The sequence below is a fragment of the Mauremys reevesii genome, linkage group 1 (genome assembly GCF_016161935.1).
Source record: "Mauremys reevesii isolate NIE-2019 linkage group 1, ASM1616193v1, whole genome shotgun sequence".
Classification (NCBI taxonomy): Eukaryota; Metazoa; Chordata; order Testudines; family Geoemydidae; genus Mauremys; species Mauremys reevesii.
In genome coordinates, this window is record NC_052623.1 from 295,675,342 (window position 1) to 295,703,286 (window position 27,945).

At 43.2% G+C, this 27,945-nt stretch overlaps 1 protein-coding gene across 1 annotated transcript; it reads right to left on the minus strand.

The window, feature by feature from the left end:
• Positions 1-239: 239 nt before the first annotated feature.
• Positions 240-27,839, minus strand: LOC120387307 (cathepsin E-like). The gene is given in 9 exon segments (XM_039507872.1): positions 240-1,615; positions 1,704-1,802; positions 9,900-10,044; positions 11,068-11,190; positions 12,303-12,502; positions 21,469-21,587; positions 23,742-23,859; positions 27,366-27,543; positions 27,721-27,839. Coding segments are annotated over 9 exon segments (1,281 nt in total). The 3' UTR covers positions 240-1,435.
• Positions 27,840-27,945: the final 106 nt, after the last annotated feature.

The following is a 27,945-nucleotide window of genomic DNA, read 5'->3' on the forward strand; positions in this document are numbered from 1 at the left end:
TTGGGCTATGTGCTTCCCTCCCCTCCCTTTTGGTGTCTTTGGGATTTTCCCTTCCTTTTTTTCATTTATTTCCCCTCCGCCATGCCTCACAGCCGAGGGAAGTTCCTTCTACATCACAAACAGTAACACATGTTCTGCATAACCCTGTGCATAACATGGCCCTAGTTCACTTATTTTCCATTGAAAGAAAAGGTAAAATGAAATGACAAAAAGCACCAACTCAAACCAGTTTTTCTTGATCAAATTTTATTCATTTGTATGTTACTAGTTAGAATCAGACCTAACAAGCAAGATGAATATTCAAATAGGTATAAATCAGATGAATTCATTATTGTTCAATCAATTACACAACAGAGGACAGCTTGGCTCCCCGTGGCTCGGAACTATTTTGCATCTCAGTCAAAACTGCTGCTAATGATATCTCTCAAAATGAGGAACAGCACAGGTCTACATTGGGGTCCTATTTTTGTATCTGTCATGGAACAAGGTGATGCTACGGTGTCATTCCCACATAACAGTCTCTCTCTTTGCAGAGATTGTGCAATACAAGTTTCACTGTCCAATTTCTTGCCATGCAAGTGGATGCCAATCCCAGCTGTTTCAATCCATCAAAGTGTGGAGATGTCAGGCACTAAAGACAGCATCTGACTGTCAGGGGTGCTGGAACAATTTGTATAGTGGAGGTGCTGAGAGCCATTGAACCAAATTGTAAACCCTGTATGTGATGGAAACCACTTCAAGCCAGGGGGTGCTGCACCCCTAGTTCCAGCAAGAAAGTGTAGAAAAAGAGCATGTGCCTGAGGAAAAAGACAAGTCATAGAGAATAAGTAGGAGAAGGAAATCACATTTAAGCAATGGTAGTAAAAAGAACCGGGATTGAGGCTTGCTGCACATAAAGAGCATCTATAAAGGACAGAGGGAGAAAGGGTGGAACACACCCCAGCAAATAATGAGAAAAATAAAAGCAATATTTAAATGATAAAAAGAAAATATTTAGTCAGGAAATAGAAGGCTGAAACTGACAAGCAAGGGAAGAGAAATACCCAACACTAGCCAGATTAGGTTCCCATAACTGCAATTGATACACAATCATCTTTGCATTATTCAGCAGTCTTCTCCCAAGCACATTTTCCCTCCCACCCCAATGCAAGTCCTACAGGCAAGTTGTTGTACAGGCATTTATTAAGTTTTTTGACACCGTCCTTCCTAGGGCTTTTGGTCTCTCAATCGCTGATTTAGAAATAAATGTGTCTATTGCAAATGTATAGAAATGGAACCTAGCTACAAACTTTGCATTCAGAATTCAATTTCAAACCCACCCTAAACCCATGTGAAAATTTTTGGGAGCAATATTCAGATCCAGGGTTTTAGTTCAGGCTCATCTCATATCCCTGTAATAACATGTGTTTAAGGCAGAACTGATACCATTAGGGCCTCAGGAATGCTCCCTTCTGCGAGAGGTTTTTGCAAATCCCACTCTATCATTTCCACGGTCAAAAATACAGTAAAACGCTGACATGAATACATCTCCTAAAATCCACAGCTGGCCAGAATGAGTGGTAATATCCAGAGACTGAAAGCCACTGATGCACACGGTTTTTTCTTCTATGGTTTCCTGAAATTAAAAGCACATTTCTATGTAGAATTACATATTATCATCTCACAATTTGGTAGATACCATTTCTTAGAATTTATATACATACCTTTATTATATACTCTTTTCCTGTTAACGTGTATTCTCTGTGTCCAATGGTGAAACTTATATGTGGCAGGCTTGACAGTCTCCTGCAGTCTACAACAAACTATAACACAATATATTGGTTGACTTGAGGCTTGTTTGTTTGGGTGTTTTTACATTGCCTTTTTATTCAAAATTATAATCAGTCTATCAACCTATGAATCAACCTAGCAACCAGAATATCAACCTCTGCAGTCCGGTTTAGTATTATTTATTTTTTTCAGACCTAATAGTCAACATACAAGATTATATTATGGCCCTGCACAGGAGTGAAAGTGGTGGGAATGTATAAGGCGGCCTCCTGCTCTTTGAGCTAATACACAGAGTCGAAGACAGACTTCTCAGACTCCCACACCCAAGGATCAATGGAATCTAGGGCTGACAGCAAGGCTAGTGATGCCCAAAATGGAAGGGTCTCTGAAGACCTGGCTCCTTCTCCCTCCACATATGCAAGCAAACCCAGGCTCCAGCATGAGTTCTCATTGCCTCTTGTAATGGGCACTGCTAAGTGCACAATTCCAGTGCTCCCAGAAGCCTGCCACAGGCATGGTCCTGGGAGCTGCCTCCAGCATGTCATCTCTCCTGACAGCCTCCACAGGGAGTGGCTTACAGTCACAATCTTTCCCCATACTCTACAGGAACATCATATTTTCAGATGGAGGGAACCCATCCAGAAGGTCTATGGGGCATATTGTGTCCTATATTATATTACACTACAATGGAATTCAAAGAACAGCTGATAGATGGCAATCTGGAATGCCCATTCATTGCTGTAAATTACACTAATTCGTAGTGAATATATGAGAGGGGGAGTTGTTGTGTTGGGTTTGTTTTGTTGTTGTTTTGTTGGGTTTTTTTTTATTTTATTTATGTATTGCTTCTCCAGTTGCTCCATTCATTACAAAAATTAAAAGAACTTTGGACCATTCTGGAGGATGGTCTAATACCCTCTGGGAGCTTTGTTGTAAGCTCTAGTGGTTTAGCTTATTGTTTTACAACAGGAGGAATATTTTTTAAAATCTAGTTTATGAAAATATATTCCCCAAGTATTTTGAATATCTGTCGAGTGCATTCTGGAAAACAAGAGCCAAGTAGCACTGCAGAGTATATTGTGGGATATAGCATATGTATATAATATAAATAACATAACAGAGCCAAGATATTGCATAGTGGGCTACAAGGGTCATAAATTAGAGCTGGGCAAGGAACAGATTTTTCAGTTCACTGCCAATTGCAAAACAAAGCAAAACAATTTTTTTTTCATTTTTGGTGAATTGAAAAGGCTACCAAAAAAAGTGCTGTGGATCAAACAAAACATTTCATTTGAACCAAAATGTTTCATTTCAATTTTGAGTGTTTTTAATGTTTTAGATTTAAAAAAAAAAATGAAGGCAATTTCCTAACAAAAAGTCTTTTCAATTGAAAAAATCAAAATGCTTCAGTTTGACATTTTTGGAAACTTTTCCCTGCAACATGAACAATTCAGCGAAACCAACACAAATTCGCAAAACTTTTTTATGTGGCTGAATCTCAAAAAAAAAATTTTTACAGAAAAAAATTTTTGCTGAAAAATTTTCTCCCCGCTCAAGCTATAGTGTAGCTCCACTTACACCACAAATGTGTCTAGAACAATTTCAGGCCATGTGAGCTCATAGTTTTGTTTTACCCATGAAGTACATGGGAAATGTGAACACTGCAGAGAAAGAGAAGTTGAAGCACTGAAATAGACTCGACTTTATAGCACTGTTGTAATGTGTTATAATCAATTTGTTGGCATTGCATACTATTTATAATACACCACAAGGTGGCAGTGTTTTCATACACCACTCTGTGCATAATAGCTCAGCAATATTAGTTTGGGAACACAATGTAGTAAAATCTCATTCTGTGGGCAAGTTAGTGATTAAAAGATAAAGAAAAGTTATTTGATTCATAAAATCTACAGCATCATAATTTCAATGATGTCACCTTCTGAACCAGGGTAGAGTGGACTCCCTGCCCCCCAGCCCCAGGTTCTCCAGTTGGTGGAAATTTTGATAATACAAGATCATTGGAAAAGATTCAAGTTGAGTATATTTCGAAAGCCCTTTTCCTCCACAAACATAATGGTACCAAACATGACAAACTTAGAACGTGTGTCTGTGTGTTTAAAAATCAAAGCTTTTAAAATTATACTTTAACATAAATTGACCTTTGGTAATCCTTTCTAGGGAAGTTGCCTTGACAAGTAGGACTGAAAATGTTTATTCATCAAAGTCATCATCAGTGTCATCTCCATCTACTCCACTGCTAGATACACTGTCACACTGATCCTCGTCCGTGCCACACGTGCACCTGTCCATGCAAGGCAGGCTGCTGGCCAAACATTTGCAGGATAATGAGCATCTGTTCTTTGCACACAAGTATTTGATTAGCTGAAGGACTGATTTGGGAGCACATGGTATTTTACACACAATTGGTGTGATCAATCCCTCCTTCAAGACTCATCCATGCCCTATAAGGGAAGGTAGTTTGGGACATGCTCAGTCATCCTAAAGCCATTCCACTGCTTGTTAATTCACCCTCTTGATAGCAAATATAAATGCACCCCTTGTCAGTAGCAATTTTTCTCCATTTGCTTCTTGGAAAACATCCACCTATGTAGCTCTGCAAGTGTCATAATATTGGTCTTCAAATGATAAACTTGGCATGTGAATGGCTCCAGTGCATTTATGACCTCATCAGTGACTGCTAGGGTGACCAGACAGCAAGTGTGAAAAATCGGGACAGGGGAGGGGGGGAAATAGGAGCCTATATAAGAAAAAGTCCCCAAAATTGGGACTGTCCCTGTAAAATTGGGGACAGCTGGTCACCCTAGTTGACTGTGTCAGTCATTCCGAACACCTTCAGAGTGAGGAGAAAGTCTTCAGAGGCTGAATCAAACGCCTTCCAGTACAATAATTTGGTCTTTCCAGCCCATCTTCCAGTAGTGTCATATCCTGAAAGGGCATGGAAACCTAGCAGTGCTGCAGCTTTTAATGCTCTGCATGATAGGAACACAGCTCTGAGGATATACCACAATTCTGCTTCCTAGCAGCAGGTGCAAAATCGGGATCTTGTGGAAGCCATGGGTAGCATCTCATGGACAGCGCTAGAACATCTGTGTCTTGTGCAAAAACCTAGAGTTTAATAGCACCTCTCTGTGGCACTGATGGCATGCAAGGTAATTTTAGTGTCAGACTCCTCATGGGAACTATGAAGAAACTCCACTGAACAGCGTGAGGCAGCTGCTTCATTATGCCATGTGACCGTGAAATTCTTTGAACAATTCTTTGCACGCTGGAGTATTTTTCCTGCTACGTATGAGGTTATCTCATCCTTCATGGGGATACAAGACAGTAGCTTCTTCATTATGACATTGGAGATGTTCGTGGATCAGTGACTTTGTATTGGACAGAGGCAATACCAGGTATTTTTGGTAATCTTTGTAATTGACTCCTCTGCATATGTGTCAAACATGAGATACCCTTTGTCACAGAGCCAGTATTTTTGCAGTAGCCTCCTAATGAAGTGTACAGTTTTCAGAATGGAGAGAGTTAAATAGTGGTGTCCCCCAGAGGTCTGTACTGGGAACAGTCCTATTCAACATATTCATAAATGATCTGGAAAAAGGGGTAAACAGTGAGGTGGAAAAATTTGCAGATGATACAAAACTACTCAAGATAGTTAAGTCCCAGGCAGACTGCAAGGAGCTACAAAAGGATCTGTCAAAACTGGGTGAGTAGGCAACAAAATGGCAGATGAAATTCAATGTTGATAAATGCAAAGTAATTGCATATTGAAAAACATAATCCTAACTATACATATAAAATAATGGGGTCTAAATTAGTGGTTACCACTCAAGAAAGAGATCTTGAAGTCATTGTGGATAGTTCTCTGAAAACATCCCCTCAATGTGAAGCGGCAGTGTAAAAAGCTAACAATGTTGAGAATCATTAGGAAAGGGATAGATAATAAGACAGAAAATATCATATTGCCTCTATATAAATTCATGGTATGCCCACATCTAGAATACTATTGGACTTGGAAAAGGTTCAGAAAAGGGCAACAAAAATTATTAGGAGTATGGAATGGCTTCAGGGTGAGCTTACTTGCCCAAGCAAACCCATTCATATATGATGGACTGGAGCTCATTAATATCATGATGAAAGCAGTCTTCAGTGATGAGATAGCTAACAATGTCAGTGGAATGGATACTTTGGGTCATAACTTGTATGAAGCCTTCAAAACCCAAAGAATTATTCAAGGTTCCATCAATCTATGGGCTACAATCAAGAAGGACAGACTAAAGCTGTGCTTGAATGTAAAGAAGAAAGTCAGAGTGAAGGTGGCAAGGACTACGACAGAGCTAACCACAGACAGGTTATTGCTTGCTTGTCTCCTGGCCATGTGCAGATCTCAGCATGATGTTGATCTATATGAGACTTTGGAAAAGTGTGAGTTCTCCTGGGGACCATGATTGATGGTCGAATGTGACAGAATAATGCATATGTGCCAGGCAAAAAGCAAACTAATTCACATCTTGCATGGTCTTCCTAAGCCAGTACCTACTAACAACACAACCAGTATCTTATGCCAGCAAAGGCTTTTCAGCATAGTAATCACAGATGGTATGGCTGAGGTACAACCTCTCAACAGATCAGAAACTGTTAAAACCTGTCAAGGATTTGGCTGTACATAAGAACGGCCATACTGGGTCAGAAGAAAGGTCCATCTTCTGACAGTGGCCAGTGCCAGGTGCCTCAGAGGGAATGAACAGGTAATCATCAAGTGATCCATCCCCTGTCACTCATTCCCAGCTTCTGGCAAACAGAGGCTAGGGACGCCATCCCTGCCCATCCTGGCTAATAGCCATTGATGGACCTATCCTCCATGAATTTATCAAGTTCTTTTTTGAACTCTGTTATAGTCTTGGCCTTCACAACATCCTGTGGCAAAAAGTTCCACAGGTTGACTGTGCATTGTGTGAAAAAATACTTCCTTTTGTTTGTTTTAAATCTGCTGCCTATTAAGTTAATTTGGTGACCCCCTAGTTCATGTGTTATGGGAAGGAGTAAATAAGACTTCCTTATCTACTTTCTCCACACAAGTCATGATTTTATAGACCTCAATCATATCCCCCTTAGTCGTCTCTTTTCCAAGATGAAAAGTCCCAGTCTTATTAATCTCTCCTCATATGCCCCTTCTTGGCATTTAACAGCATGTAATGAGTCCAGATGGTGCTTGGTTACTTCTGGGGAAGTCATCTCAGCCTTGCTTAACATTTCATTCAAAATTCAGCAGAGTGCTGGGGTTGTCAGGGAAAACTGGGAAAGAGCATTTGGATGTTGTGTTATGCCCAGCAATCCCTCCCGTGACTTTCATTGCTCTGTTTTCATGTTCTAGGGCTTTGTCTGAACCAAGTCCACAGAAGGGAACTGGTGATCTTTTAACAACCCAATTCCTTTTCCAAAATGCCTCCCATATGTCAAGTATCAGAGGGGTAGTCGTGTTAGTCTGGATCTGTAAAAGCAGCAAAGAGTCCTGTGGCATCTTATAGACTAACAGACGTATTGGAGCATGAGCTTTCGTGAGTGAATACCCACTTCGTCGGATGCATATGTCAATGTCACTTTTCTACACCTCTTATTTCATTCAGGTACCAGGCAATCATCACAGAATAGTTGGTTAAAACTTAAGCAAAAAAGTATTTCACAAAGTCGTTCAGTGCTGTGAGGTGCAAATTCCAATTAGCTGTTCTGACAGATCAAATAAAGAGCAGCAAAGATTGAACCATCTTCATGTATAATAAATCTTCATCAACCAGAGGACCTGGAGCTGTGAACTGGGGAGGTAGGGGTGGGGGATAGCGAGTCCCCCTAATCAGTGCAGAGGATGATACCACTGAAATTATGATTCTGTAGATTTTTACGAATCAAATGACATCTCCCTTATCTTTCTATCATTAATTTGCCCATGGAATTACACATGCTCCCAGACTATGTGGGACTATCATTTAAATGCATATAGGAATCAATATGGAAGCAGGCAGACTGGCAAGCCATGAAGTGAAGAAGCAAAGCTGTTTGGACATCAAAGGAGAGGTGAAGGAGATGGTGAAGCTGCTCCCTTAGTAAACATAGGAGGGAAAGCATTAGGGTTGCCAGGTGTCCGGTTTTTGACTGGAAAGTCCAGTCCAAAACACCATCTGAAAGTGCCTGGTTGGAAACCCTGACCGGACACCAAAAGTCTGCTTGTCGCCTGCAGGGGCAGGGGCGATGCATAGGGGGATATTCGTAGGTAAGTGCTCCCCCTCAAAAAAAAATTGGCCCACCAGGGTTGGGAGAGTGGCTCTGTCCTTCACCCACTGCCGCCGCCACCACCTCTCACAGCCAGGATCTCTCTCTGGCAGGCAGCTACTGCACTGGCTGGCCTCTCGTGCCAACCCAGAGCAGAGCAGCCGGCGGGAGAAGTAGGTCCTTCCACTCCCCGCCTGGGCCTGGCTGCCAGGGTCAGAGGCTGAGTGAGCCGGAAACGTGCCAGGGAGCAGAAGGGGCAGGACCATCCACTTCTCCTGCCAGCTGCTCTGCTGTGGGTTGATCTGAGAGCCCAGCCACTCAGTGCGGCAGCTGGGCTGCCCCAGAGAGAGCCTGGCTGTGGGAGGCAGCGGGACATCCCCCACCCAGGCCTGGCTTCGGGAGCCGAATGTGCCGGGGGGCAGGTGCAGCAGAAGGAGGGAGCCTCCCTACTCCGCAGGTGACTGGTGGGGTGGGGAGAGTACGGTGCTCCCTGGGCTGGGTGCAGGGCTGCGGGGGAAAGGAGTGAGTAGAGGGCGGGACCTTGGGGGAGAGGGTGGAGCAGGGATGGAGCAGGGGGCAGGCCTCCGGGGAGGGGGCGGAGCAGGGGTGTATAATTTCCAGAAATTGGGAAGTTGGCAACCCTAGAAAGCATCAGAGGATGAGAGTGGCAGCAGCTGGGAGGGAGTGGCAGAGTGGAACAGACACAGGGAGATATGAGAGAGTGAGCAGCATATGGAAAGCTGGGGGTGGCAGGGAGCAGGTAGAAAGAGATTGAGAGGAAAGGAGACTGGGAGCATGGAGGAGATGGCAGCAGGATGCTGTAGAAGGTGAAGATGCAGCAGCAGGGAGGATAAAAGGGGAAATGGAGAGGAAGAAGAAAGTGGGAGGAGAGGTAGAGCAGGGAAGAGGGGGGAATGAGAGAGGTTACAGGGAATGGGACTGTGCAGAAGACGGAGAGCAGGGGGATGGAAGACAGGGATTGGAACAGATCTGGCTCTCAGATCCATATGTTACATTCAAATTAACCAGAATATTTTGAATGATAGAACTGTGTCGTCCTCTAGGGGTTCTGGTAACAAGAATGTGACACCCATGCCCTTTGATGGAATTATTACATCTGTCATTCCAATATCTTTTTATCTCAATTTCCGGATTCTGAGTGACAGTCAGCCTGGAACTCAGGGGCGGCTCCAGGCACCAGCACACCAAGCACGTGCCTGGGGTGGCAAGCTACGGGTGGCGCTCTGCCGATTGCCGCGAAAGCGGCAGGCAGGTTGCCTTCAGCAGCATGCCTGCGGAGGGTCTGCTGGTTCCACGGCTTTGGTGGACCTCCTGCAGGCATGCCGCCGAATCCGCGGGACCAGGGACCTCCCGCAGGCAAGCCACAGAAGGCAGCCTGCCTGCCGTGCTTGGGGCGGCAAAATACCTAGAGCCACCCTGCTGGAACTGCTCTGGACTTTAGGGAGTTAATAGTCATGGCATATGATGTAGGAAAGGTAATTTTCTCTTGTTTTACAAGGTAGTAGATCTGTCATATGATGTCATGATCATCTGAGCAACTTTAACAGAACATTTCCTTAAACAGACGCTTCTACTAGATCCACATGTGTCATTAATGCGGGAAGAGATATCTTGGAAACAGAGGTGGCAGGGAAGGATGAAAACAATACAAATGATGTTCCCCGGCTTTCAGCTCTGTACAGGCAGCAAGCTTTTCTCCTAGTCCCTACTTTGTGCCTAATTTTAATCATTTTAGCTCTTTCCCTTCCCCCCTCACATCAGCATTTGTATCAATTCATTACTTCACTTCCTCTGAGGTTTCTGTCCCGCTCTATGGTTTTTACCTCTCCAGTTTGTGTTGGACTGGCCCCGATATGCTCCTGTAGTTGTCTTATTTGTAAAGAGGGGCCGGTAATAAGAGAAGTGCCTGAATCAACAATGGCTTCACAACCATGGAAGCAAAGCGCAACCCGTCCCTGGATTTTTATGCTGCATGTGGAAAAACCAAAACACATACACTTTAAACAGAGAGCGCAGATACACCAAGAGTGATGACACAGTTAGCAGGGAATTTAAGGAGGCTATGCTGCCAGTTAAAATACAAGCATCTAGGTCAAAATTTACACTAACTTTAGAGATGTCCTGATTCCAAAAGAAGGCCAGTGTTCACAGAAAACTAGGGCAAGAGAGCTTTGGAAATAATTCGTATGTGTGCCTCATCTGCTCTTCTGAACATGTAGGAGGTTAAGGTCTAACACTGATCTGACCCCAACCAATATATCCTCTGAGCATCTCACAAACATCGATGAATGTATTCAAGGTTGGGCACTATTATTATTACAATCATTTTAAATAGTAGGAACTGAAGCATGGCAAGGCTAAGGCCAGATCTACACTACCACTTATATTAGTATAACTTGCGCCGCTCAGGGGTGTGAAAAAACACCCCCTCCCACGGAGTGACATAAGTTACACCAACATAAGTGCCGGTGTGGAAAGCGCTACGTTTGTGGGAGAACTTCTACTGCTCGTTGCAGGAGGAGTAATTTCGTCGGCACAGAGCAGCTACTCAAGAGATCTTACTGCAGCCCAGGTACATAGTACAGCTGCGCCACTGTAAACTCTCTCGTGTAGACGTGGCCTAAGTGACTAGACCTCTGTGACACAGGAAGGCTGTGGCAAGCCAGGAAGTGAACTCAGTGCCTCCAGATCCCGTGAATATCCCTTACCCAGGATGGTAAGGATTCCCACAATTCCCACGGATGTCCACTAGGCCCTTAATGTGACCTGCTAATAAAGGACACTCCTCCGAGTACCAGCCACCAAAGTTAGTGCTTCCAGAAATATTATTGCAGCAGGGAATACACTAATTACATTCAGATCTTTCCCAGAAGCACTGTTTTTGGGAGGCAATACATCCAGGGTGGCCGTTGTAGCACAGATGTCCTAGGATTTTAATGGGCTTACACCGAGAGGCACAGTTTCATCAGATTTATAGACATGCATACGTACTTGTTAACATGAATTTGCCAGTAGCTTTTCTCAGTAACTGGAACCCAGTGAACTGAACCTTTGTAAAGGGAATGGTCTATACCCCCCAGTATCAATTCACCACCATTTTCAATGTCTTCTCCTCTAAAAATGTAAAACAAAAAAATATGTAAACTGGATGACATAAAATGTAAGTGGGACATGGGAGTAGGGGGGAGAAATCAGCTTTCAATTTCAACCCTTTCACCTCTTTTTCAAATGTGTATGTTGCAATGGAAGTCTAACACTTCTAATTTTATAATTATACCTAGAAATGGCGCCAAATCAGAGCCTCCAGTCTAAACCCCTTACTGAAAACATTAGGGGTTGTAGAAGGTTTAGAAGTGAGATTAGAAACAAGTGCCTTAGGCCAGTTTCTGGTCTCGTTTACCCCAGTATAAATCCAGGGTAAGTCTAGTGATTGAAATGGAGTTACTCTAGATGTGACTGAGATTAGAACATGGCCCCCTTTCTTCTGAAATACTGTCGCTCGACTGCAGCGCCGCCGTTCTGTTCATCTCCTGCTAGCTGACGAAACAACTCTCTGAGTGCCCAAGATGCTGTAAGAAAGTCAGATGTAACTGTTCTTATTAGCACTGGTCAAAAGCTGGTAAATACGCTCTGCAAACATTTTCTAAATTTTCTGATTCAACAAAATGAATTAGTTTTTTCTTTTTCCTCCTTTTTCTTTTCACACGCTTTTTAGTGACAAAATGCAAAAAAGGAAAGGGGGAGGTGTAAAAATGAAAAAACAGCCTAAAATACTAAACTGACTTTTTTGTTGTTGTTGTTTCAAACAAAAAAAGTGGATTTAAAAAATAATAATAATAATAATCCAATAATTGGAAATTTTCATAACAATGAAATTTGGCATCTTATTGTTTTTTAAAAAGTCCATTTTTCATTTTAAAAAATTTCAAATGTAGACCATTCATCAGATTAATAGATCAAGAGACTTCTTTGGAGTTCTCAGTGGTTTGCGCATTAACTGTGTATTATACAGTGCATCTACAAGGGTTTATTTTAAAGATATAAATTTAATAGCATTTCAGTAAATATGTTTTAGTTACTATGTTCCCCACTGGTGCTTCTGTCTAGACCTACTCCTGAAAATGTCCTTTCTGGAGATGAAACACATACAAATGGATGGTTTCTTAATCTACAGTTAAAATTTGCTTCTTTTGACAGTGTCCCTTTATTCGGTGTTAAAAACTGACCTGTTCAAGTGGAAGGAAAACACTGGCTCCTCTACCAGATGTTGGTTGATTATGCTGTCAAATACTGGAAGAGCACTGCCAACTGCTAGAGAAGGGTATCCTAAACCCAGCACACCATCAAAGTGTGCAAGAGCAAAAGTCATGCCGGGCTCAAAGATAGACTCTCCAAAGTCCTGCCCCTGGATGGAAATGTTGCTGATCTGTTTGTTATTACCAAAGGGAAGAAATGAAAAGTAAAGTCAGAGCAGATTTCAGAAATAACCACATTTTATATACACATCAGGTTTTTAGATTGATTAGTTTTATCAAAGGTGATGTACATAGGGTGACCAGAAGTCCTGTTTTTATAGGGATAGTCCCATTTTTGGGGACTTTTTCTTATATAGGTGCCTATTACACACACATCCCATTTTTTCACAGTTGCTATCTGGTCACCCTAAATGTACAGAGCTTTCCAGTAATTGTGTTAGTTGTATTAATATGAGCAGGCATCATGCACTGAAGACAGTTATATTTGAGAAAGCAAGTCCCTTCCTATGGCCTAATTCTGCTGTCATTTGTTCATAAACTCATGCCAGAACACAATAGTCAAAAGGGAAAGGCTAGGTGGAAGATGCCTGCCCTAAATCTAGTCAACCCATAGGCCTTCTCAAACAAGACACATGAAGGGCCATGCTGGAACAAGATGCAATTGTTCCAGGACTACACATGTACATTTCTCTTTATGTCATATTGCCACAGTGCTGTATGTTACTGTGCTTGCAGGAAGGAAGAAGTCTAACACTAGACAATAACAAAGGACAATATCCTTTTCTAATTTCAAAACGATGTTTTTATTATTTTTAGTGGACTGGCAGCTCTGATAGTGTGACCCAGCAGCTTTGCTATAGTGATTAAGGTTGAATCACTGTTTAAAGATAACAATTCTAAGTGCTCTAAAATCCATTTGTTATCTCAGATTGTCTTGAAATTTCCTGTGCCTTATGGGAATGTGGGATAGGGTTACGGGTCCAAATTTGGGGTAATTTGAGCCACAGGTTCCCAAGATACAGCCCCCCTAAAAAACAGCTATTTGCACAATTACTTTGTTCTTCTTTCTTGCCCACACTTGGGGTTCAAACTATGGGTCTGATCCTCCCCAAACTGAGGCAGGATAAGTGGGGATGGGCAGTAGGGGTGGGGGACATGAAATTGGGTGACAGGAGAAGTGGTGGCCTGTCAACACTCCCATTTCCCCTCCTCTTTGAAGACACCACTACAGTCCCCCCTGCTCCTCCCCCACTCTCTTCATCCTGCCCAGGCTAAGTGGTTGGGGAATAGGTGGAGATGCCTCCCATCCCTCCGGGCAATGGCCAAGGGCTGGGGGACATCCCACATGCCAAGGGTGTGGTGAGAGAATAGGGCAGCAATAATCCTGAAACCTGAGGAGAGCGGGGGTCCTCCCAGTGTGAGTTGGGATCTGGAGGGCCCTGCCCCTATGGGGGTCCAAACCCTTCTCCCTTTCCCTTTTGAATGATTTGAGAGTCTTTACTCCTCTCTGGGGGAGGGGTCTGGCCTCTCCTTCTGAACTCCTGTAAGTAAGGCAGAACTGGGGAGACCCTGTCCCTCCGGGGAGGTCTGTGCTCCTCTTCCTATCTCCCCCATATCAACCAGCATCCAGTGGGGCCCTGCCCCTCTTGGGGGGCCTAAGCCCCTCTGTCTGCCCCAATGTGAGCTGCGTTTGAGGCAGGGTGACCATATTTCCCTATCCTAAATATGGGACACCTGGTAAAATTATTTGCATTCAAGCAATTTCAATGGCAATCAGTCAGAACTATGCAGTACAAACATTCAAATTAACATTACGTTGACTGAGCCCCCGTTAAAAGGAAATACTGCATAGTTGGATTCTTTTTATTTACCTTCTTATCTTTAAGGCTTTAAGGTTCACACAGGGAGGGGTGATACACACACCCCCACCCAAGGTGACACACACATGTACCTCTCTCACATGTGGGGGTGGGGAAAGAGCGATGATTGACCCTCCCGGCCTGGCGCTCTCCACCCTCTATGCCTGGCTGGGCCCCCAAGACGGACCCACCTCTCCCAGTAACTGGTGCCACGTCTTCCCAAGGCAACACTTGGGGGAGGGGGCACACAGGGTTACATGCCCCCTTCCCCAGATTTCTGCCAGGGTTCACACCAGAATGTGGCCAGCAGCAGCCTATCGGCACTGTGCAGGAGGGAAGGGATGGGAGCTGCTTCCAGCCGCCTCCTGTCCTGTTCTCTCCCCACCTCCCCCGTCTACAGAGCAGACAGCAAGAGGTTAAGCCTTAAGAATGCATTGTGCACCAAGGCCCAGGGAACCTGACTGCAGGGGCTTCAGCTAACCCAGCCAGAGAGGTGGCTCAGCCGGGAAGGGTGCCTGGGGACGGTGCAGCCCCATGATCCCTGGGGGAAGGACCCAGGGTTGGAGCAGGGCAGGTGAAAAGGGGGCTAAGCCCAGCTGCTGTGGAGCCTGCAGATAGGGGGGTGGGAAACAGGCTGGAGCTGGCACTCAGCAGGGGCTGCGCTGACGGACCGGCAGTGGGAGAGGCCTGGCCCGGCACACTGCAGCTTTGCCCAGCCCCCAGCTTTGCACACCAACCCCCATCTTCGGCCTTTGGACCACCCCACTCACCGCCGGTGGGCGTGCAGCTGGCAAGCAGGGATCCAGCCAGCAGCAGGAACCACCAGTACTGACGGAAGGAGGAGGCAGAAAATACAGGACAATTTGCCCATTTTTAAGAAAAAGTCAGGACACCTGCAGCAGGGCTTAAATACAGGACTGTCCCATTAAAAACAGGACGTCTGGTCACCCTAGTATGAGGAGACAACAGAGCCACCCAGCTTCCCTATGCTGCCTCTAGCACTGGGGAAGAAGACTCCAGGCTCACCCTTTCCCTCAATGCAGCTGCTTGTAGGGGGGGAAGGGGTGATGCAAAGGAGAGGGGGGAGGAAAGAAAGGGGTCAGAGCTGTGCAGTGGGGGATGTAGCAGGGGCTTCAGCTCTGCCCCCCCAAACCTCTGCACACCTGTACCTAGGGCCCTACCAAATTCACAGTCCATTTTGGTCAATTTCATGGTCATAGGATTTTAAAAATCGTAAATTTAATAACTTAAGATATTTAAATCTGAAATTTCACCGTGTTGTAATTGTAGGGGCCCTTCATTTTCTATTTTATTTCATTTAATTTTTCTTGGGAATTTATCAGTGTTTATTACAACAAAAACTGGTGAAAATCAGTGCAAAAAAACTATTAATTTTTCTGGGTAAATACTGGGGTTTATTTTGGTGGACGGAAAAGCAGGGGGGGGAGAGGAAGTATTCAGTAGATTAATGCTTTGAATTCCATTCATCAATATGGTTTGCTGCAGAATTAAAACAGAACTCAAAACACAATGCCACTTCTGAGTTTAAGAAAATAATATATCTTTAATCCACAAATTAGGGCTGTCAAGTGATTAAAAAAATTAATCGTAATTAATCGTGATGTTAAATAATAATAGAACCACATTTATTTAAATATTTTGAGAAGTTTTCTACATTTTGAAATATATTGATTTAAATTACAACTCTGAATACAAAGTATACAGTGCTCACTTTATATTTATTTTTATTACAAATATTTGTACTGTAAAAAAACAAGAAATAGTATTTTTCAATTCACCTAATACAACTAATGTAATGCAATCTCTTTATCATGAAAGTTTAACTTACAGATGTAGAATTATGTATAAAAAATAACTGCACTCAAAAATAAAACAGTGTAAAACTTTAGAGCCTACAAGTCCACTCAGTCCTACTTCTTGTTCACCCAGTCACTCAGGCAAACAAGTTTGTTTACATTTGCAGGAGATAATGCTGCCCGGTTCTTGTTCACGTCACCTGAAAATGAGAACAGGCGTTCGCATGACACTGTTGTAGCCGGTGTCGCAAGATATTTATGTGCCAGATGCACTAAGGATTCATATGTCCCTTCATGCTTCAATGACCATTCCAGAGGACATGCGTCCATGCTGATAACGAGTTCTGCTTGATAATGATCCAAAGCAGTGCATACTGATGCATGTTCATTTTCATCATCTGAGTCAGAGGCCACCAGCAGAAGGTTGATTTTCTTTTTTGGTGGTTCAGGTTCTGTAGTTTCCACATTGGAGTGTTGCTCTTTTAAGACATGCTGCACACCTCATCACCTTCAGATTCTTAAACCTTGGGTCAAGAGCTGTAGCTATCTTTAGAAATCTCACATTGGTACCTTCTTTGCATTTTGTCAAATCAGCAGTGCAAGTGTTCTTAAAACTAACATGTGCTGGGTCATCATCCGAGACTGCTATAACGTGAAATATATGGCAGAATATAAAACTTTAGAGCCTACAAGTCCACTCAGTCCTACTTCTTGTTCACCCAGTCACTCAGGCAAACAAGTTTGTTTACATTTGCAGGAGATAATGCTGCCCGGTTCTTGTTCACAATGTCACCTGAAAGTGAGAACAGGCGTTCCCATGGCACTGATGTAGCTGGCGTCGCGAGATATTTATGTGCCAGATGCACTAAGGATTCATATGTCCCTTCATGCTTCAATGACCATTCCAGAGGACATGCGTCCATGCTGATAACGAGTTCTGCTTGATAATGATCCAAAGCAGTGCAAACCGATGCATGTTCATTTTCATCATCTATGTCAGATGCCACCAACAGAAGGTTGATTTTCTTTTTTGGTCGTTCAGGTTCTGTAGTTTCGCATTGGAGTGTTGCTCTTTTAAGACATCTGAAAGCATGCTGCACACCTCATCCCCTTCAGATTCTTAAACCTTGGGTCAAGTGCTGTAGCTATCTTTAGAAATCTCACATTGGTACCTTCTCTGTGTTTTGTCAGATCTGAAGTGGAAGTGTTCTTAAAACTAACATGTGCTGGGTCATCATCCGAGACTGCTATAACATGAAATATATGGCAGAATGAGGGTAAAACAGAGCAGGATACATACAATTCTCCCCCTAGGGAGAGAATTTAATTAACAAAATTTTTAAACGAGTAGCATCAGCACGGAAGCATGTCCTCTGGAATGGTGGCCGAAGCATGAAGGAGCATACGAATGTTTGGCATATCTGACACGTAAATACCTTGCAATGGCAGCTACAAAAGTGCCATGCGAACACCTGTTCTCACTTTCAGGTGACATTGTAAATAAGAAGTTGGCAGCATTATCTCCTGTAAATGTAAATAAACTTGTTTGTCTGAGTGAATGGCTGAATAAAAGTAGACCTGAGTAGACTTATAGGCACTAAAGTTTTACATGGTTTTGGTTTTGAGTTTAGTTATGTAATAAAAAAAAATCTATATTTGTAATTTGCATTTTCACGATAAAGAGACCACAGTACATTACTTATATGAGGTGAACTGAAAAGTACTATTTCTTTTATCATTCTTACAGTGCAATTTTTTGTAATAAAAGTAATAATGTAAAGTGAGCACTGTACACTTGGTATTCTGTATTGTATATATTTGAAAATGTAGAAAAACATGCAAAAATATCTAATAAATTTCAATGGGTATTCTATTTTTTAACAGTGTGATTAAAAGTGTGATTAATCGAGATTATTTTTTTTAATTGCAATTCATTCTTTTTAGTTAATCGTGTGAGTTAACTGCAATTAATCAACAGCTTTACCCCAAATAAAACTTTTCATTTGAATAAACAGTTTACTGTTGTAGACTTAGAACTATTAGCCTATAAATATTTACATTTAATAACTGGGCCACGCCATTTGCAGCGCATACACTTAACTTCATCCTTTTCTCCTGTTTTTTTTTAAACTTTTGAATACTTCCTGGTGTTCTGAAATATATTCTGATGCAGATTTTCATTTTCTTCCCATTTTAGTGTGTCAAATCTTTAACCATAATCTGCTAGCAGCTTTAAATGTGTATGTGGTGGGTGTGAGATTCATCAGTATGTTCAGACGCGCACACACTTCAGAGCTTGTGTGTGTGCCTGTTGGTTTATTGTTTGTATCTTTTGTCGGGACTGACACATAGCCTTACTTCAACAGGCAGCTTTGCATATACACACAGACTAATGGATTATCATAATACATATATCTCATGCAATGTATTGTATTTTCCTAATAAAACAAGTTATTTTTATATCTATTTGAATTATATAAAATAGGGTGAAAATCAGAAAAAAAAACTGAATACTTTTTGTAAAACCTAGGAATTTTTTGGTAAAAATTGGTTTAAACTGAAAACGAAGGGGCTTACGCATATACTAGGCTCACATCTGGAGTAGAGACTTTGCATCTGCACTCTCCTGCCCCTTCCTGCCTCCAGCTGGTACATGCCCTCCTCACAACCCCACCACTCCCCACTTCCCCATGGCCCTTCCAAGCTTTCCAGGAGCATGGAGTGTGAAGGACGATGGTGGAACTGGTGTGCAAGGAGGTGAGCGCCGAGCATTGTGGGTATTTGGGTGGTCAGAACAATGGGTGCGATGTAGGGAATATTGGAGCTGATGGAGCAGTGGTAGGGGAACATCATGGTTAAGAGCAGTGAGCTATGGTGGAGAGGGGGTTGGAGCAATGCAGGGAAGAGTGGAGTGGAAAGGAGGGGTCAGAGCCTTGCATTGGAGGATGCTGGGGGGCTTCGCATACGTCCCTCAAAACTCCCCACGTCCATTTGTCCCTCCCACGTCTGCCTCCCTTTCAAAAAACATCCTCACTGACTCCATGCCAGTCCCTGCACTGTTCCTGCATCTTCTTCCCAGCTCCCCCACCAGCAGGTTCCATTCTAACACTCACCTCTCTGTGGGGAGGTGGGCTGAGTTGGACAGGCAAGGAGATGACATGATGACACAGGGCAGTGAACGGACTCACATGCAGCCTGTGCATTCTGTGGCCAGGGTAATCATTGCCAGGGATCCAGCAGCAGTGGAGGGGGAGAGCTGGGCTGCGATGCATGAGGATACTGAAAAATTATTTTAAAAAAACCAAGGAAATTAACTGCCCAAAAGCTTTGTTAACACAGAGTTAAGATTCCCTGGTCGAGTCGCATGCCCTTTCAGAACTCTGAGTTCAGCTGCATCCAAACTGCTGAAAACCAGGAACTACAGAGTTAAAGTACACACTCCCCTCCCTGGCAATGCAATCTTAACTCTGCCCTTTTCAGTTCACCACATACTAGTGCTCTACAGATGCTATAGAATATTCTGGGATCAGAGCACAAGAGCACTGTAGGACAAAGTCTTAGCTAAGGCAAAACTCAGGTTAGGTCTGATGTAGCAAAGAGGAGCTACTTACGCCTGGCCTACACTCAAACACAGAGTCAATTCCACAAAACACCCCAAACTAACCAAATGTTACCTCCCCTTCACCCCAGCCTGAGCATTCCTTCTGAGGCATTGCCTTCACTAACCCCTCACCAGCCCCAGTGTGCCACCCCTCTGCTGACAACCCGGATGACAAGATCACCCCATGCATCAACAATATCACAATCTACAGAAGTCAGCACTTACATGAGGCATTTGTGATCCTCTGATATACTCATGCACCTCTCGTCATACCAAAGACTATATCTACACTACAGCTTATGTTGGCATAGCATGTCGCTCAGGGGGTGAATCAATTACCCCCCTGAGCGACACAAATTACACCGACATAAACACTGGTGTGGACAGAAGTTTTCCTGCCAACATAGCTGCCGCTGCTCACAGGGACTAGAGAGATAAGCTGAGGGGAGAGCTTTCTCCTGTCAGCTTACAGCCAGGGCTGTCCTTACCCATACGCAAAGTACGCAGCTGCATGGGGCACCAGAAAACTTTGGGCACCAAATTTCCTGGTGCCCTGCACAGCTGCATGCTGCTCCAGCCCCTGCCCCACCTCTTCCCCAGGCTCCCCACCCCCACCCCAACCCCACCCCAGCCCCCCTCTTCCCACACCTGCTCCGCCCCAGCCCCACCCTGCTCCACCCCCACCCACCTCTTCCCGCCCCTGAGGAGTGCAGCAGGGCTGGGCCTGCACTCACCGGCAGCGGGAAGTGCAGGGACCCAACCCCAGCTGCACCACCGGTGAGTGCTGGGGGGTGGTTCTCTCCTGCCCCCCAAGCCAGCCCCCTCCTCGCCCCCACGGAGGCCTCCTCCCCCCCTCGCGGATGGGCTGCGTAGGGCCCCAGAATAGCTAGGGACGGCCCTGCTTACAGCGGCTACATTAGACAGTTTGCAGCAGTGCAGCTGTAAACTCTCTAGTGTGGCCATGTCCACAGTAACAACTGTGCCAACTGCTCCAGTCTAAGCCCTCCACCATTCAGTACAACTACACCTAACACAATGAACGCAGCTGACGTGAATGCAGATAAATGCTGGACTTCAAATCTGTGGAACACAACACAAATCTGTGGAACACAACACAAATAATTGTACAGTCTCTTAGAATTTCCTGCTGGCTACTTATTATGGCATCCCATTTGTGAACCATTCCCAATGGCTACTGCTAGCTCCAGGGGGCAGAGTTAAGGTTGCATTGCAGGAGTGGCCTGTACCTTAACTTTGTATTTCCTGGGTTTCAGAGGTTGGTGTTTTGCTGAACACAACGTTCAGGAAGGCTACAGGGCACCACCATCAAACAATTCGGTGTTAATGAAGTTTTGAGGTATTTAATCAATAATACACGAAAAGGTGCCTTTTCTAGGCTCTAGGCACATTTGCTGTAAACTGAAAATACAGTCAGTCAGCTTGAACTAGCAGCTTGCGCCTCACCCCAAAGCCAGAGATAAAATCAAACCCAAGCAATACCAACCTTATCCTCAAAATCCTGGGCATACAGTTAGGCCTTGCTCACGGTCAGCAGATTTGTGCTGTTTTGGACCATCCAGGAAGGAACTTCTGAAGCCCAGGGCTTCTCACAGAGAACAGTATGCTAAGGGCTCTCTACTTCCCTCTCCCCACTCTGTCCCCGAGGGGCTTCAACTAAAGCATCTACATGGATAGCATCTGTGGCAATAGGACATGAGTCACTGTCCCTCTCCTCATGTAAGGCAGGCCCCAAACTACTCAGGTCTTTGTAGGTCAATACTAACATCTTAACCACCTGGAAAGCCATAAACAACCAATTCAGGGAGCGATGAGAATGATGATGTTAGGGTTCCACTCACCCGTAATGTGTCTTTGCCAGCAATGCCTAGAAGCTGTCCAGTACCATACTGTAGAGCAAAGGTCTGCCCTCCATGCTGATAGGAGTTTGATAGAAATGATTTGAATTTTTCATGCATCTCTGTGAAAATAAACCTCACCCTTAGCACTGAAGATCTGGTAATCGGGAGTGTACCAGATTTCTGAGACACAGGACTAGCTGATAGTCAAACAAAACACATTGTTTGGAGAAGCAAAATAATACATGAAGGGAAGCAGGCAAGAGTCCCTGCATCCCTGCAGTTTTCTCCCTATTCTGAAAATATCTCAGTGATTGATTGATTTCCTTTCTGTGTCAAAAATAATAATTTTTTAAATCCAGCTATTTCCACAGATTTTTTTTAACTGTCTCATGTTTCTTTTGCCTCCAATTTTTCATAGTATTTGATTGTCAATTACCAGCTGTTGCAGCAGCAAAAGGTGAGTATCACGGCTATGGTGAGGCATAGGAGGAATGGAATTTAAAATAATAACGCAATGACAGTGCCAATGAGGACCTTCAAACCTATCCTTTCCTGCCATCTTCCTGACACATTTAGAAGGCAAAAACAACGAGGAGTCCTTGTGGCACCTTAGAGACTAACAAATGTATTTGGGCATAAGCTTTTGTGGGCTATAACCCACTTCATCAGATGCATGGAATGAAAAATACAGTAGGCAGGTATAAATATACAGCACATCGAAAGACGGGAGTTGCCTTACCCAGTGGGGGGTCAGTGCTAATAAGGCCAATTCAATCAGGGTGGATGTGGACCATTCCCAACAGTTGACAAGAAGGTGAGAGTATCAACAGAGGGAAAATTACTTTTTGTAGTGACCCAGCCACTCCCAGTCTTTATTCAGGCCTAATTTGATGGTGTCGAGTTTGCAAATTAATTCCAGTTCTGCAGTTTCTCGCTGAAGTCTGGTTTTTAAGTTTTTTTGTTGAAGAATGGCCACTTTAAGTCTGTTATTGAGTGTCCATTCAAAAAAACCATTCAAAAACCAGTAGGAGAGCACTTCAATCTCCCTGGACACTCAGTAACAATGGAACCATGTAGAGGGCAGAATCTCACCTTCTCCCTCTTCTGCTCTACACATCCTGTTTCTTTAGGGGATGCACAGCAAAGTCTGCCTACTCCTTCCACAAATCCTTTCACATTTTCCTTCAGCCCAGTGAACTCTGAGACATCTTTCAACCCCAGAGTCAAAAGATCAGTGTAGCAGCAGCAGCTGCAGTGGAGGAGCCTTTCCACTTCCACTGCTGTGTAACAGAGAGAAGATGCCCACCCCAGGAAAAGACACTCAGAGTTTGGACATCATGGCCAAAGTTCCTGAGAACACTGTCTCAATATTGATGTAAATAAGACCACGCATGCAGTACCTCTTGCACCACCCCCTTTAGTAGCTGAATGGACGCATGAGCTGGTTGCCATCTGAAGATGTCAGGAAGGGGAAAGAGTTGTTGAATGAGCAAAAATCTTCTCCTAGAAGATTGCACCAACTCAGAGAGCATCCTGACCTATTGAGGGATGGGGAGAGAGGCAGCTGAATTCTCCGATTGGACTGAGATCCATATCTGAAGTTATAAGTATTATCCAGCTGCTTGTGCCCCTAAATACAGATTCCACTGAAATAGTAACCTGTTCATTTCTCCCTACTGGGCACATCTATAGCCTTTAGATTACAGTACTTCACTCTGAGATTTTCTTTCTGTCTTCTCTTGCCTCAGATGTCTCTGGCAGCATGAAGTTTGAATGCTGTTTCTGAGGCTTATCCACCACAACATAAATTGTGTGAAGTATAACAGACATATTGGTGTAGCTCAGCAGCTAACTCTGAGATAAGCAACACAGACATTCTTTCTAGTGACTCCTTTTTCTTACCCACCTCACCGGTATAGTGGAAATGGACTAATCCTTTCACCTCCCACTTTGTGTCTCTTGTCCCTGTTGTATCTAACTAGCAATGACAAATTCCAGAATGTGCAGAACTGGAATTAATCTGAATATCACGGGAGAGTATCAACTCCCTCCACTGTTGCACAACATGAATAAAACTGAGAGTGAATCTCTCAGTAGAATTGTTGTAAAATAGGGGTGTGAAGCGAAGGTATGTGAGACTCTGCTGAACACTCAAGAAATGTGTTTGGTTTTCTGCTAAATATGTTTTCCACCAAAGTGCATTCATTGCAGGAGAGCTACTTTAAAAGGTGAATTAAACCATTAGAAGCTCAAAGGAACATAACGTCTCTTACTGCAGGCTTCGCTGATGCAATAAGCTGAAGGGACCCAAAAATTGGATGATCCTGTGTCGAACACCACTGTGAATTTCTGAGGTGGGGTGCCAACACTTATCACCCCGTAGTACTGGGCCTGAGGGAAAAATATACTTAGTCAGTTTAGCGCTATATCAATGCAGACTATCCTTGAAGACAAGACAGACAAAGGTACAACGTAAAATATCCTCAGTGTTTCCAATCCAATTTGATTTGACTTTTAATTAAATGTTACTTCTACCAGGCAGCCAATTCTTTCCTGTCCCATGAGTGGCCACTTAAGGCAGATTTCAGGATGTGGCATAGCTTTTAAGCACTTCAAGAGCAAGAAGTCAATCCTGGAGTTTTTCCATTGACTTAAATGAAAGCAAAATCATGCACCAAACTCTTACAAATGATAGGCAAAATCCTGCAATAAATTCCTGAAAAACTCCTATTGAAGGCAACAGGAAGGTCTGGCAGCTTTATACTAGTAAGGAATGCAAGATGTAGCCCTACTGATTTTAGAAAGCTCTGAATATTAAGCCAACTGGCAATGCAACTATCACCTCACTGGGGCACACCACTGTATATTTTTATTTGAATGTATTCTAGTCAGTAGTAATTAGTCAGTTAAAACAAGCGGATCAAATTCAGTCTCTGCTTAAGACTCCACCTGATGCACCACACAAAACCTATCACATGAATATAGAAAATACAGAAGGCTCTTTTGTATAAAAGACAGATGGAGATAATCTGTGAACATGTGAACTCTGAAGTAGCTTATCAACTTTCATGCTCCAAGTGCTTAGTGCCCATATCTGCCTGAGGAATAGCACTGCAGCATTAGGAGACCTATTTTTAGGAATAGGCATTTCTGGCATCCGATGCAGATAGAAAAGCCTATCCAGTGCCAAAATATTCTGTATTGATGCAAATACTTGAATGTTTATTATGAATGTATTAATTGATATTAATGTGCTCAGCACTGAATGGAACATGGTCTCTGCACCAAGAACTTACATTCTAAATTAGACAAGTCAGTAAAACCCGCTGCATGAGTTATGTGTAATAGAAGACCTAGATGAGCTAAGTCTACTAAGTCGCTACATGATTTTATTTATTACTGTAACCCTTGTCCTCCACCATTATTGTTTATCACATTTTTGCATCATCTGTAAAATTAGATTGTAAGCTCTTGAGAGCAGGGATCTTATCTTTGTATCCATTTCTGTACAGCACCTAGCGCATTAATAATAATAAATAATATGGTTAAATGGAAAAACCTGCAACATTTTGAGATTAGTTAACTAGTGCATTATTTGTGGGAAGTATGTTATTGCCTGTATGTTTAAAACTGAAAATCCCTTTGTGGCATGATCCATAACTTTCTCTCGATACAATGACAAACACTCAGTCAGAGCTAAGCAAGCCCTTCCAACTACATTACTCAGTGAGCAGATTAAGATTTAAGAATTTTTTCTGTAGTAAACTAAAGTTAGGGTGCGCTGTGGTGAGTCTTATCTAGATTGTCCCCTCGGCTTCTGTTCTTTTAGCTTCCCCCTGAGCATAACCCTTTCCAGTTCACTAGCTTTCCCCTCATCAGAACAGGTGGAAGTGGGATCCTACTTTATCCTAACTGGGTCATAGTATTATTTAGTTATTATATGCTACAAAACGAAAAGTGTGCCCATCCCAGGCCCCTTTGGGATCCCTTGCTACTAGATACAGATATAGCATTATGCAAAGCTGGAGAGGCAGACGGATCATAATTCATAAGCAGGGAAGCTTTGTTTAAATTAAAGTAGTCCTCCACTTACAAGTGCAATAGTAAGGATATAAATCATTCTACTAGCACCTGGTTTTCTAGTATTCATATCTTCACAAAATGCTCATCAGTTAAGACTCAGGAAGCAAACCCAGAAATGCTATTGTTTAGGAGTTTTTAATTTTATTGGTGGGTGGAAGAGTGCATGGGATACCACCCACTATATGAAATTCATTTTAGGCCTGTTCAGAGCAGGCGCTCGGCATAAGCAGACTAAGCAATAGCTTAAGGCCCCAGCAGCTCAACGGGGCCCCCTATTCACTTGTTATTATGTATTGGGGCAGGGGGAAAAATATTCCTGCTTAAGACTCCCAATGGGATAGCACCACCTCTGGGCCTGTTCACCTGGGAGAGAGCTGGATTATAGACAGAATCTGCTCAGCTGTGCTCATAGTCAAATTGCCAGTGGTGGGGAGAGTTTGGAATGGTCAACTCGTGCATTTGCCACTTTGGGAAAAACTAAATAATTGATCATTTCCATTTTTTTAAATGTCAGATGAGATAAAAAGATTGAGCAGTTCACAGGGTGGCCTCAGTTCTGCCCATCCCTGTTACGCCCAGGCAGGGCTTTCCTCAAGGTCACCTCCACTTCTACCTCCCCTCAGGCCAGGCCAGGGCCCTGCTCAGGGACACACCTCTTGCTATCTCCCCCCAGGGCAGGGCTCACCTCAGGGCTACTCCGGTCACTACCTACACTTCCCTCTGGCTAGAGTGCGAGTGTTGCTGACTGGTTCTAAGTAGAGCTGGTCAAAACACCAGGAAAGGGTTTCACAAACATTTTTCAACTCTTGTTATTGGTTTTATTACCCAGCTCAACTGCTAGTTTAAAATAAAATCTTCTCAACAAAAATTTTCCCGACATTTTCTGTCAAAATTTGAACAGTCAACAAAAATGTTTTCAGAAATTCTAAATTTGAAAAATTTTGGCCAGCTCTAGTTCTAAAGGGAGTTGTTTTTAACCCATCATGCTCTTCTTCCATGTTCACCTCTGGGCCTTTTTTCTTGTAGTCCCCTATCTTGGAACCCCCTCTCATTGACCCAATCTGCCATGCTTCCACCGTCTTGCATATAAACACAATCTCCTCTAAGAAGCCTGTATAACCTAGTCCTCTCCTTTGATAAATGTTAACAAAATAACCAATTAGAAAACCAAACAAAAGTCTGAACCAAGAAACATGGTGTTCACAAGCTCAAATCACTTGTGTAATATAATATCCCTCCCAGCCCCAGTCCCTCAAATTGGAGATCTGTTTAGATGGGAAATTCTTCAGGGCTAAGGCAGGCCTGACATTTTAATCTCTGAAGTGCCTCTTGCACTTTGGGCACAATAAATAATAAAGCAAAAACTCCATTCATGTTACCTACATGTCTCTAGTATCATAGATTTTTTACAATAATTCATTTGTGACCTAATATGTTCAAACAAGATGAGATTTTGGTTTATTTTGTAACATGTCAAACAAACAGATTTCTGATCAATGTTGCAGGGCCTCCCATGTAGATGTGAGCCCCAGTGAAGTCAGTCGGGGTTTGTGTGACTCATTGCAGTTTCTAAACTAGAGGGAAATTCTAGGTAGGTCCCATGTCTATCCTAATTTTACTTATGTTACTTGATCAGTCTTTTACAAACTTGCAAGCTCATTTATAAGGATGAAAATAATCTAGTTTAAACAGATCCACAATTAATCTCAACTTGCAAAACTTTATACAAGAGAATAGAACTAGTGCGCTGAACAAAACCTGCCTCCAGTACAATAAATAACCCTTTAAATTCCATTACACAAGAACATACTCACATTCATGTAATCATATAGCCTTTCTGAAGCAGATCCAGCTTGTAGAAAAATATCTGAAGGGAAACAATGCAGATATCTCCGAGCAAAAATGTCAGGCTGATGATTTTTCCAAAATTCCTCCAGTTCTCCCTTTTCTCGAAGCTGCCTCCTGATGGATTTAAATCGACCTAAAGGGATCCTAAGCAAACAAAATAAATACAAATCATTTTAATTGGACTTCCTTTCTATATCACTCAAATGCCAATGTTTTTTTAAAAATGGCTTTTTCATCAGTAAGAGAGATCATTCCAGGAAATCAGCTGAGAACAAAATGCACTACAAGGACCATTTTGTGATACTTGAAATGCTTTCTTACCTTTCTATAGCTAAGATGAATGGAATATAAACCAGAACCACTAATAGCACCCTCATGCTTTCAGGTGGGTGGGAATCTATATGACATTCATACACTTAGTACTGTCTTTTATACTTCATTGGACAACAAAGGGCTGTTAGCCAGGTCAATCAATTCCAGGAGGTCAGTGGTTTGGCAGAACCCGCATTAATGTGTCCCAGGGCAAACCATTGCTTTGTGTAAATA